Below are 11,707 nucleotides of genomic sequence, written 5' to 3'. Positions count from 1 at the left end.
GGTAGATGAAACCAGTCTACTCGGCCCCTGGCATACGGAAGGCCTGTTTTCTCAGGCCCAAGGAATGTAAGACTCGAGAGAAAAAAATGACTTTAAATTTAGTGGCCATACAATCAAATTCTAGAGGATGCAAGCTGACATCACATAAGAAATTACAGGCACTAAGTAAAACAAAATATGATTTCTTTTGCACATGAATCACACGATAGCAAACACAACCTTCCACACAAAGCACTGATCCCTCCATTCAGGTTTGTAAGGCAACCAATTTTGAGAAAAGCAACAACATATACAATAAATAGTGAAAACATTAAGAAAAACATATTTTATGGAATTGGAAATGTTGATATTTGTATATATAGAACTCAAGGAGGTTTGACTTAAGACAAAAGCAACAGACCTTATTATAAACCTGAACAAAGAGAGTACGGCATTATTTAGCGCTAGGGATACAGACTGATTGGTAACGACGTCTCGAAACTGTTGCCAGTCACACAGTTGGGGCAGGAAACTGAATGGTAGAAGCAACCCTGTGTACATAGAATGACCGCGATGCAGGCGAGGAGAAGAACACGGGTGCCTGAGGCTCTGCTGCGCCCAAAATGGCTCGATCAGTTCAGTCCATCGTCGGGAGGTGGACACGGTGGAAATCCTTCATGGTCAGCGTCCTACGGCAGGTAGGGCACTTCTTCTGAGCCTGGATGGATGCCTCGATGCACTTCTGGCAGAAGATGTGGCCGCAGATGGTCGATGACGCATCGATCAGCTCGTTCCAGCAGACTGGGCAGCTGAACTTTGGTTTCTTTGCAACCTCCTTCACGGGTGCATGGGTTGTCTGCGTCAACACAGGGTGAAGTTTGTAAGCAAGAACTGAAGAGCTGATATAACTACTATAGCATGATACTCCCTCCGATCAAAACTGCGACACTTATTTTGGATCAGAGGGAGTACTTGTGAAGTATAATGCAAAATTCTTACCAAGAGTCGGTTGGTTTCAGGTGCTTCCACCATGCCTATTACACGGTGGTTGTTGCACGCTCCCGAGCGGTCATGGTGTGTAGGGTTCATCCCCAGAGATAGCAGTGTGTTCACATGCTCATTGGGAGCTTCCCCTGGAAAGAAGGCAACACAAACCAAGTTAGTAGATGGAAACATGGTCCAAAAGGGGAAACTAGGACAAATGGAAATATACACCTGTGACCTGTCTACTACAGCATGAAGCTCCAAAACTGAATAGTATGTGCAGATTCCGAAAATAACATACATGAATATGGGCATACACCGAGACTGAACAGTGCAATATCTTATTTCGAATTGATGATTGAAAAAAAGGAATCTAAGAGTCCAAAGGAAGATACTTAATGTTACATTCTGACAAGGATCTTTCAGGTTAACATTTTACTTAGAGCTCTTTTGTATACAGTAGCTACTTAGTGGGTGGTTTTTCTCAAAAACACAAGCTAGACTCTAAACAAGCTGATGTATGTTGGGCGTTAGCACATAGGTTGAATTTTGTCCAACATACTGCTGGCTATTGGATTTCTAGGCTACAAGTCCTAACACATATGGTAGGAAGAATATCTAGTTAAGGTACACGTCTGAAGGAAATAAGCACAAGTTCGGTAGAACTATCTGCACCTGGCAGCAAGGTACCCATGTTGGCGTTCTGTGGAACCATGTTGGCACCCGACGACAAAGGTCCAGTGTTGCCTGTCACGAAAGACATTCCAGAATTTTCACTTGCGCCTTGCGTGATACCAGGTGTCACAATCATTATCCCATAGCAAGGGGAACATGTTATCTGCCTTGACAATTGTCGGTTCTGTTGTCGTTGCCGATTCCGAACACTTGAGAGCTTCATGGCAAACTGCAAGTGGCGCTCAATCGGCCCCTTCGTCATATTGTAGTACTCCCTCTGACAAAATAGAAATAAAAATAAAATGATGAAACAATAATATTTAATTTTGCTAGGAGATGATTTGATTGCTCGAAAACCAAAGCTACAAACAAGTAGGAAAGAGATCAACACCTTGTTTGGGTATTCTCTAAACAAGATTTCCTCGAGCCGCCTCGCAAGGTCCGGCAGCCGCCGCCGCCAGATAGCAGATGGTTGCTTCCTTTCTATGTACTCGAACCTGCCAATTCAAGAACAAGTATAAAAATATCCCCTTGCTTTCATATCAGATTCAGACCATGAGCATTTTGATAGTATAAATAGAACTGAAAACAGGATTCAACTGCAGCCCCAGAGTTCCAAAATTTAGATGCAAATCCCTTGTAAACTTAGGGAAACTATTAACTCTGATGATATATCTACGATCACCTTTGCTTATATTTTTGTGAATGAAACAACATAGGACAAATAAACTTGATACTGTTGTTTAGAGCATGGTACAATTAAAAACCAATCGAGCAGTAAAATAGGAGTAGATTCATTCCAGTTGGAGCAGTAATGAAAGCTTACATCTTCTGTCGAATATTGTTGCGCAGCACCATGAAATTGGGATCGACCCCTGCAGCGCGGTCCGCCACATCCCGCATCTGATTTTGCCGCGGCGGCATCCCGGCGCCAGCACCACCGACCTGATTCATGGGCCCAATCTTCGCAGCCAGCCAGCCGAGCCTTACACAGTCCCAGACCAATGGCGGACCACCTGAGCCTGGAGAGGCAATACTGGTGGTGGGCCAGCGGCGTGCTTCCCGCTCTATATAACCGCTCTTCGTCACAGAGTCGCTTCCGGGCAAGAATAATGCTACAAAGTTTACTTGCTGCAAGAGAAATCCTTCGGAATCACCCTACGCGCTATGCCACGTGTTAAAACTAGTTTTGACCGGGGGCGGAGCCTGGCGCGCCGTGTGGTTTTGGTTATACACCACAGATTGCAAAAAGTTTTGTATGGACTTCCAGCTGTTTAAACTAACTTCTACTAACGACACTAACTCGCCAACTACCCACTACCACACAATGCTAAATTTTCAAAATAGTATTAAACAAAAATTGCCAATAAAATATGTAGATCAAACCTTTAAGGCACAACCATTCCAACTTTGCAAAATTTGAAACGCAAGAAAACTCTCTTGAAGTCCAAGAAGGGAGAGTCACAGGTAGATATGTATGAGAGTGGAAAGTAACCACAAGTGTCAGATAAATATGGGACACAAGTTTTACCCAGGTTTATAGCCCCTAGGAATGGCCCTACCCTTGCTTATATGGGATGATCTGAAGATAGAGTACAAAGAATGATTACAATGGGGGTCTCGATGAGTTGAAGAGCAACTCGTCGAGTTCTAGATGGTTGATCTCGGCGAGATGCCTAGATCAGTTTGGCTAAGTGGCTAGACTAGGTCTTCGATAGATCTTGAAAGTCCCCTTCATCGTGTCACTGGATGCCCTTATATAGGGGCATATGATGCTGCTCATGGGTGGAGGCAGTGTGGAGGGAGGGGCAGTTGCAGGAGGCACTTGAGGAGTCGCGATAGTCATCAATGTGGAGAAAATAAACAGTTGTCAGAAGAGAGAGGAGCACAGGTGCCAAGGCTCTGCTCTGCCCAGAATGGCTGGACCAGGTTAGTCCATCGTCGGGAGGTAGACGCGGTGGAAACTGTTCCTGGTTAGCGTCCTACGACAGGTCGGGCACTTGCTCTGAGCCTGGATGGAGGCCTCAATGCAGTTCTGGCAGAAGATGTGGCCACAGATGGTCGATGACGCATCGACCAGCTCATTCATGCAGACTGGGCAGCTGAACTTTGGTTCCTTTCGGGCCTCCTTCACAGGTACACGGGGTTTCTGCATCACCATGAGCTGCAGTTTGTAAGCAAGCCTTGGAGAGGTGATGTAACTACTATACATGATATTTGTGAAGTACAATGCACAATTCTTACCAAGAGTCCGTTGGTTGCAGGTGTGTCCACTGTGTCTATCACGAGGTTGTTGTTGCATGCTCTGGGGCGATCATGGTGTGTAGGGCTCATCTCCATAGACATCAGTGTGTTCACATGCTCATCAGGAGCTTCCCCTGGAAAGAAAGCAACACAAACCAAGTTAGTAAATGGAAACATAGTCCAAAAAGGGAAACTAGGAAAAAAAGGTTATATACACTTGAGCCTAAAGCTCGAAGACCGAATAGTATATGTAGGTTAAAAGATGCCATAAATAAATATGTGCAAACAATGAGATTGAACAGTGTGAAATCCCATTTCTGTTTGATATTGAAAAAAAAAGGAAGCTAAGAGTCCGAAGGAAGATACTTAGTGTTGAATTTTGACAATGGATCTTTCAGGTTAACGTTTCGTTTAGAGCTTTTTTTGTCATACAATAGCTACTTAGTGGATGGCCTTTCCCAAACAAGCTAGACTTCCAAAAATGTGGTTTGTTAGGTGTTAACACATATGTTCAATTTTGTCTAATACATGTTGCTGGCTATTGGATTTCAAAGCTAGAAGTTCTACAGCATGGTACAGAAGAATTTCAAGTTAAGGTGCACAGGCTGAAGGAAATGAGCACAAGTTCAGTAAAACTATCTGCACCCGGCAGCAAGGTACCCATGTTGGCGTTCAGAGGAACCATGTCTGCACCAAACGACAGAGGGCCAATGTTGCCCGTCACATGAGACATTCCAGAATTTTCACTCGTGCCATGCGTGACACCAGGTGTCACAATCATTGTCCCATTGCGAGGGGGGCATGTTATCTGCCTTGACAATTGTAGGTTCTGTTGTTGTTGTTGGTTCTGAACACTCAAGAGGTTCATGGCAAACCGCAAGTGGGTCAAAATCGGCCCCCTCATCATATTGTAGTACTCACTCTGCCAAAAGAAAAAAGAAAGTGTTAAAATGATGAAGCAATTTTATTTACTTTTGCTAGGAGATGACTTGATTGCTCGAAAACCAAAGGTGAAAGGTGCAGAAGAAGTAGGAAAGAGATCAACGCCTTGTTTGGGTATTCTCTAAACAAGACCTCCTCGAGCCGCCTCGCAAGCTCCGGCAGCCACCCCCGCCAGATAGCCGATGGTTGCTTCCTTTCTATGTACTCGAATCTGCCGATTCAAGAACAAGTATAAAAATATACCCTTGCTTTCACACCAGATTCAGACCATGAGCGTTTTGACAGTATAAACAGAACTGAAAAGAGGATCCAACTGCAGCCCCAGAGTTCCGGGATTTGTATCCATTAACTCTGATAGTATACCTACGATCACCTTTGCTCATAGGTTTGTGAATGAAATTAACAAAGTAGTACTCCCTCCGTTCCTAAATATAAGTCTTTCTACAGATTCCACTACGGACTACATACGGAGCAAAATGAGTGAATCTATGCTTCAAAGTATGTATATATACATCTGTATGTAGTCCGTATTAAAATCTCTGACACGGTTGTTTAGTACGATTAAAACCCCTGACCGGTTGACCAGTGACTTCAGTGAGTAGAGTACTACGAGTATAGATTTGGATTCATTCCAGTTGGAGCAGTGACGAACGCTTACATTTTCTCCCGAGTACTGTTGCGCAGCATCACAAACTGATTATCGACCCCTGCGTGGAGGCCCGTCGCATCCTGCATCTGACTTTGCCGCTGCGGCATCCTGACGGCGCCGTCAACACCAGCGCGTCCGACCTGATTCACCGGCGCAGTCTGGGCGAGCCTCACACACGCCGCCCCCGTCAACCCCGGCGCAGATGGCGTCGCTGAAGGGTGGTAGGAGGGCCCACCTAAGAGGAGCGGCGGCCGGAGGCGCGAGGGTGAGGCTGAGGCGGGGAGACGGATGACGGACTACACGAGGCGGGGTGAGTACAGGTGGTCAAACCTGGCCGTCTGAGCCGGCCCGTTAGCACGCAGGCACGGCCCGTGCCTGGGCCTGTAGTGCCGTCACGCGGGCCGGCACGGCACGGCCCGTTTATTTATTTTTGTACTTTTTGATTTTTTATATATATCACCTAGAAAACAGCCCAGTCGGATGAAAAGCACGCGGGCCAAACGTGCTAAACGTGCCACGGGCCGGCCCGATTACTGAAGTGTCGTGCCTGGGCCAGGGAGCAAGGCACGTGGGTCGACACGACACTAGTAAATGTGCATGTATGGGCCATGTGGTGCTAGGCACGATTAGCACAGGTCGTGCCGTGTCGGCGGGACGGCAGAGTTACCTTGTCTTTTTCCGAGAAAATTATCAAGCCTTACTTCACGAAGAAAAAGGAGAAAATTATCAATCCTTAGTACGAGACCATCCTCACATAAATAGAAACTAACGCACATGTTATTCTTGGATATATCGACATCGTCTCCCTTTGCATCATCGGTCGCACAGGTAAACTAAACCCTAATCAGGTCTAGAACGACATAAATTTCACGGTTAATCCTCAAATGATGGCTTCCCCATTTTACCTATGCCAGAAGACATTTGGAGGCGGAGGCGGCTGCATGTACGGGAAAACCCTAGTAGGTTGTGTTTCTGGGTGAGACGGCGAGAGTAGTGCAACCCTTAGTTGCTCCAAGAGAAATCATGTGGAATCGCCCTATGCACTGTGCCACATAAAACACTAATTTTGGTTGGACAACACGCATTTCAAAAAGTTTGCTATGGACCTGTATGGACATACGACAGTTTAAAGTAACATTTTACTAACAACACTAACTTGTCACTTGTATAAATATCAACTATTCGCTAATACATTGTCCAAATTTTGAAAATACTACACATAAATTGCAGAAAGAAAGGATCTAGATCTAACCTTGGAGCCGCAACCATTGCCACTTTCCCAAACACGTGAAACACAACTTCTACAACATAACTCTTAAAACCCAAAATGAATAACCAGCTTTGGAAGCCCAAGGGGGCCGATAGAGCGGGGTCTTTCACGCCAATTGAGGACCATGTATATAAACGACCACCGAAGTATATTGGCAACCTTCGCCTACCAAACCTCCTAACCTTTCATTTCCTCCTCAAATCCAAGGCTCGAGGCTTTCTTTTCGTCCAAATGTATTCTCTACACCACGTTCGACCCATCCGCAGTTCCACATCCTCTTTTTTTTAGATAAAGTTCCACACCCTCTTGGTGCCATCTTCAAGAAATTTGGCATTAGCTCGCCTTTATAGATAAAGCACCAACCAATCTGAACAACTAGTACAAAGTAAGCCGCAGGGGCACAACCAAAGAAAGCCCAAAAAGAAAAGAAAATGGATGCATAGAGGCCACCGACGCTATCTTGTTGGAACCGGAAGCCCGCCGATTATCGAGCATCTCAAGTCTCATGAGAAGCCACCATTGCAGCATAAATGCAATAGGAATGTAAACAAGGTCAGGCGCATGTCATAGACGGTCGTGAGCAATCACAAGCTTGTTCCAGGAGGTCCAAAGGGCTCAGGTCATGGCCGCAAAAGAAAAAACTAGAGGAGGCGTCTCCTCCTATCAGTGAGTGACTAGGCAATGACCACAAGGTCAAGCAGACTCGCAGGGTACCAACTGCGCCACATGACCTCGCAAAGGCAAAAGTGTAGCGCCCTGGGAGCGGCACAGATATAGCACCTCCGCTAGCATCCGCATAATATTGACCCAAAGATGCGACCCCACACAATGTGCACATCACAACATACACACGACGTGGGTGCAGCAGTAGATATCACAACACAATTCCATAACAGATCCACAACAACATATATATATATATATATATATATATATATATATATATACAACAACTCTGAAGAGTCAAATTTAACATATGGATACAATACAAGGGTCTTGCGACCAAGATACAACTCACAGCGGAAGCGAATATACCTTATACAGGTAAATAATACAAATGCCATAAGAAGACTTTAAAGAAAAGCAAATGACGTCCATATCCCTGTTAATGACATCCTTAATCAAACCTGCTTCTGAAATGTTACCACCTGATTTGCAGCACCCGCGGGTAAAAGAGGAAATAAAAAAGGGTGGATCAGGTCAGTCCATCGTCGGGAGGTAGACGCGGTGAAAACTGTTCATAGTTAACGTCCTACGGCAGGTCGGACACTTGCTCTGAGCCTGGATGGAGGCCTGGATGCACTTCTGGCAGAAGATGTGGCCACAGATGGTGGATGACGCATCAACCAGCTCATTCATGCAGACTGGGCAGCTAAACTTTGGTTCCTTTCGGATCTCCTTCAGAGGTGCACGGGATTTCTGCATCACCATGAGCTGCAGTTTGTAAGCAAGCCTTGGAGAGCTGGTATTACTGTACATGATATTTGAGAAGTACAATGCACAATTTTTACCAAGAATCTGTTGGTTGCAGGTGTGTCCGCTGTGTCTATCATGAGGTTGTTATTGCTGTCTCTGGGGTGATCTTGATGTGTAGGGTTCATCCCCAGAGAAAGCAGTGTGTTCACATGCTGATCAGGAGCTTCCCCTGGAAAGAAAGCAACACAAACCAAGTTAGTAAATGGAAACATAGTCCAAAAGGGGAAGACTAGGAAAAAAAAGGTGATATACACTAGAGCATACAGCTCCAAGACTGAATAGTACTCCCTCTGTCTCAAAATGTAAGACGTTTGTCAAAAGCCGTCTTACATTTTGAGACAGAGGGAGTATATGTATGTTCGAAAATGTTATAAATCAATATGGGTAAATACTGAGACTCAACAGTGTGATATCCCATTTCTAATTGATAAGAAAAAAATTTGGAAGCTAAGCGTCCGAAGGAAGATAATTAGTGTTAAATTCTAATAATGGATCTTTCAGGTTAACATTTCACTTACAGCTTTTTAGTCATACAATAGCTACTTAGTGGATGGTCTTTTCCAAACACAGAAGCTAGACTCCCAGAAAGGTGGTTTGTTAGGTGTTCTACAGCATGGTACAGAAGAATTTCAAAATAAGGTACACAGCCTGAAGGAAATAAGCACAAGTTCAGTAAAACTATCTGCGGCTGGCAGCAAGGTACCCATGTTGGCGTTCAGAGGAACCATGCCTGCACCAGACGACGAAGGGCCAATATCGCCTGTCACATAAGACATTCTAGAAGTTTCACTTGTGCCTTGCGTGATACCAGGTGTCAGAATCATCGTCCCATTGCCAGGGGAAGATGATATCTGTCTTGACAATTGTTGGTTCTGTTGTCGTTGTTGGTTCAGAGCACTCAACTGCTTGATAGCAAACTGCAAGTGCGGCTCAATTTGCTGCTTCATCATATTGTAGTACTCCGCCTGAACATATTTTTTTTTTAATATTAAAATGATGAAATGGTGATATTTAATTTTGCTCGGAAATGGACTTGATTGCTCGAAAGCCAAAGCTACAAAATAAGAAGGAAAGGGGTCAACACCTTGCTTGGGTATTTTCTAAACAAGAGTTCCTCAAGCCTCCTCGCGAGCTCCGGTAACCTCCTCCGCCAATCAGCCGAGGTTTGCTTCCTTCCTATATACTCGAATCTGCCAGTTCAATAACAAGTATATATAAAATTAAATAAAGAATTACCCTCCTTACTTTCATAACAAATTCAGACCATCAGGCATCTATCTTATAGCCTAAATAACCCTCAGAACTGAACAAAGTATTTAAATGCACCCCCAAAGTTGCCAAATGTGTATGCACAGCCCTTCTAAACTTCAAGGGAAGCCATTAATTTCGAACAGCACTATATCTGTGATCGCCTTTGCTTATAATTTTGTGAATGAAACAACGTAGTACCAGTAAGCATGATGCCTGATGGAATCTATTGTTTAGAGAATTCAATTCCAACCCATTTTCTGGAGCATGAATATCGATTATTTCCAACTGGAGCAGATAAGAGCACTGAACGCTTACATCTTGTCTCGGGTGCTGCCGCGCATCATCACGAACTGGGGATCGACCCACGCGTCCTGCGTCTGGCTTTGCGGCGGCGGCATCCCGACGGCGCCGACGACCTGATTCACCTGCGCAGTCTGACGCGCGTCCATCTTCGCGGCCAGCCGGGCGAGTCTCACGCCGGCCCGGTCAACCTCGGCGCAGCGCGAGCTGGATGCCGTGGGGGTAGGAGGGCCGACCAAATAGTAGGAGGTTGTGCGGCGGCGAGCGGCGGGCGGAGACGAGGCGGGGGAGACGGAGGGAGGGGGGAGAAAGGAAGGGGGCCTTGACCAATGGCGGACTACCCGAGCTGGACTGCACGAGCGGGGTCAATACTGGGTGGTGGGCCAGCGACGCGCTTCCCTTTTCTCTCTTCTCTTTTTGACGAGGGAAGCGTCCGTCTCGTTTTTTCTTTCTCAGTCTCTTCTGCCTTTACAACGTCCCGATTTTTTTAAGCTTTTATTTAGGACATGCCCTTTGAGAAAAAATAGTTTAGCATGTACATTGATTTTTTTTTTTCAATACAAGCTATCACTAGTGGGTCTCATTAATGAATATTCTAAAATAAAATAAAGACTAGTACACATGCATCTCTATTCTCCACTTCAACCTTTTCAGCTTTTTACACCGGACTACACTTTTTCTCTCCGAACATCCGCCTCCTGCAGAGGATCCCGCTTCCCCATTTGAACCTACTTTTCCCGACATCCGATTCTACATGGCATGCGAGACATCACCCTGTGGCTATGCATTGGTCGGGTAAAGATTGTTTCATGGTGTGTCTTTTAAAGACAGTTTTTTTTACGGGCAAGTCTTTTAAAGAGAGTATGGGCCGGCTATTGGTATGACGATTTCAACAGTGTTGTGTGGCATGGTGTGTTTCTTCAATTCTCTGAGCTGGTGGTGATGTACTGCAAGACTGTTATGTGTGGGGCGATACTTTAACCGATAATGCTTCATTGGTTTATGCATGGATCTCGTCTCAAGGGTTGAGTGACTATTGCGGTATTCAAAGATTAATATGGTGAGGGCATTTGTAGGTGGCCATTTCCCTTATTGTTGGTTTGATGTATTTTTCAATCTTCGGCGATGGCGTACAACCGAAGAAGGGCGGAGAATATAGTACGATTTTTAATATTTTTTTTTTACTGGCCGTTCTGTTTCCAGTTGTCAATTCATTGTATTAGTTTTTGTTTTATTTGATTTGAATCATATCTAAGATGTCATCTAGATGTTGTTATTTAAAAAATGCAGTACAGTTACTTTTTGCAAGAGAAATCCTATGGAATCGCCCTACAAATTGTGCCACGTATTAAACACTAATTTTGATTATACATCACACATTGCAAAAGAATTGGTATGAACTTGCAACTGTTTAAACTAACACTCTACTAGCAGCACTAACTTGCCACTTATGTAACTTGTAAAAATAACGTTCTACTTATGTATGAATATTAAGTTATCAACTGTCTGCTAATATATGGGTACTCAGCGTCGTACGATTCTCCGAAAGCTCTTCGGACGTCAGCAATTGAGCGGCGCACGCCCGGTTGGATGGTAACTGCCTGCGCTTGTATAAGGAGGTGGGTCAGCTCCAGGCCGCGTACACAACGCGCATGAGTGCAAATGGCGATGTGCCCAAAGACCCCTGGGTGCTTAGGATGTAGACCGGCGTGCCGACCTCTCTGTTGAGTCTAGGTAGGACTACGGTGTGTCGATCAGCCGAGGCCGGGCATGGCCAAGAAAAGTGTGTCTGGCCAAAGTTAATCGAGCATGTTGGGTAAGTTGGTGTACCCCTGCAGGGAAGTATATCTATTCGAATAGTCGTGTCCACGGTAACCGACACTCGGAGTTGTATCCCGATCTAGTACAACTAGAACTGGATACTTGTTACACTAAAT

The 11,707-nt window shown here is 45.0% G+C and overlaps 3 protein-coding genes across 4 annotated transcripts; all 3 read right to left on the bottom strand.

Annotated features, from left to right (window-relative positions):
• Nucleotides 1-310: 310 nt before the first annotated feature.
• LOC109742799 (probable histone acetyltransferase HAC-like 1) lies at nt 311-2,903 on the bottom strand. Its single transcript, XM_020301891.3, has 5 exons — nt 2,465-2,903; nt 2,030-2,135; nt 1,639-1,915; nt 979-1,112; nt 311-835 (listed from the first exon to the last, which is right to left on the bottom strand). Exons 1-5 carry the CDS (start codon nt 2,590-2,592, stop codon nt 617-619), a joined length of 864 nt encoding a protein of 287 aa, XP_020157480.1. The 5' UTR covers nt 2,593-2,903; the 3' UTR covers nt 311-616.
• Nucleotides 2,904-3,163: 260 nt separating this feature from the next.
• Nucleotides 3,164-5,767, bottom strand: LOC109742800 (probable histone acetyltransferase HAC-like 1). The gene is made up of 5 exons (XM_073511037.1): nt 5,483-5,767; nt 4,928-5,035; nt 4,528-4,802; nt 3,883-4,016; nt 3,164-3,787 (listed from the first exon to the last, which is right to left on the bottom strand). The coding sequence occupies exons 1-5, from the start codon at nt 5,578-5,580 to the stop codon at nt 3,569-3,571; spliced, it is 834 nt and encodes a 277-aa protein (XP_073367138.1). The 5' UTR covers nt 5,581-5,767; the 3' UTR covers nt 3,164-3,568.
• A 1,924-nt stretch (nt 5,768-7,691) lies between these two features.
• LOC109742805 (probable histone acetyltransferase HAC-like 1) lies at nt 7,692-10,161 on the bottom strand. 2 transcript variants are annotated; one of them, XM_020301898.4, is made up of 5 exons: nt 9,786-10,161; nt 9,304-9,409; nt 8,923-9,184; nt 8,255-8,388; nt 7,692-8,162 (listed from the first exon to the last, which is right to left on the bottom strand). In XM_020301898.4, exons 1-5 carry the CDS (start codon nt 9,917-9,919, stop codon nt 7,944-7,946), a joined length of 855 nt encoding a protein of 284 aa, XP_020157487.1. In that variant the 5' UTR covers nt 9,920-10,161; the 3' UTR covers nt 7,692-7,943. The 2 variants fall into 2 exon arrangements, with proteins under 2 accessions (XP_020157487.1, XP_020157488.1); XM_020301899.4 differs by having other exon boundaries at nt 8,950-9,184.
• Between the last annotated feature and the right edge of the window lie 1,546 nt (nt 10,162-11,707).

This window comes from Aegilops tauschii, chromosome 3 (genome assembly GCF_002575655.3).
Source record: "Aegilops tauschii subsp. strangulata cultivar AL8/78 chromosome 3, Aet v6.0, whole genome shotgun sequence".
NCBI lineage: Eukaryota > Viridiplantae > Streptophyta > Magnoliopsida > Poales > Poaceae > Aegilops > Aegilops tauschii.
This window is presented reverse-complemented; position numbering and strand designations above follow the sequence as displayed.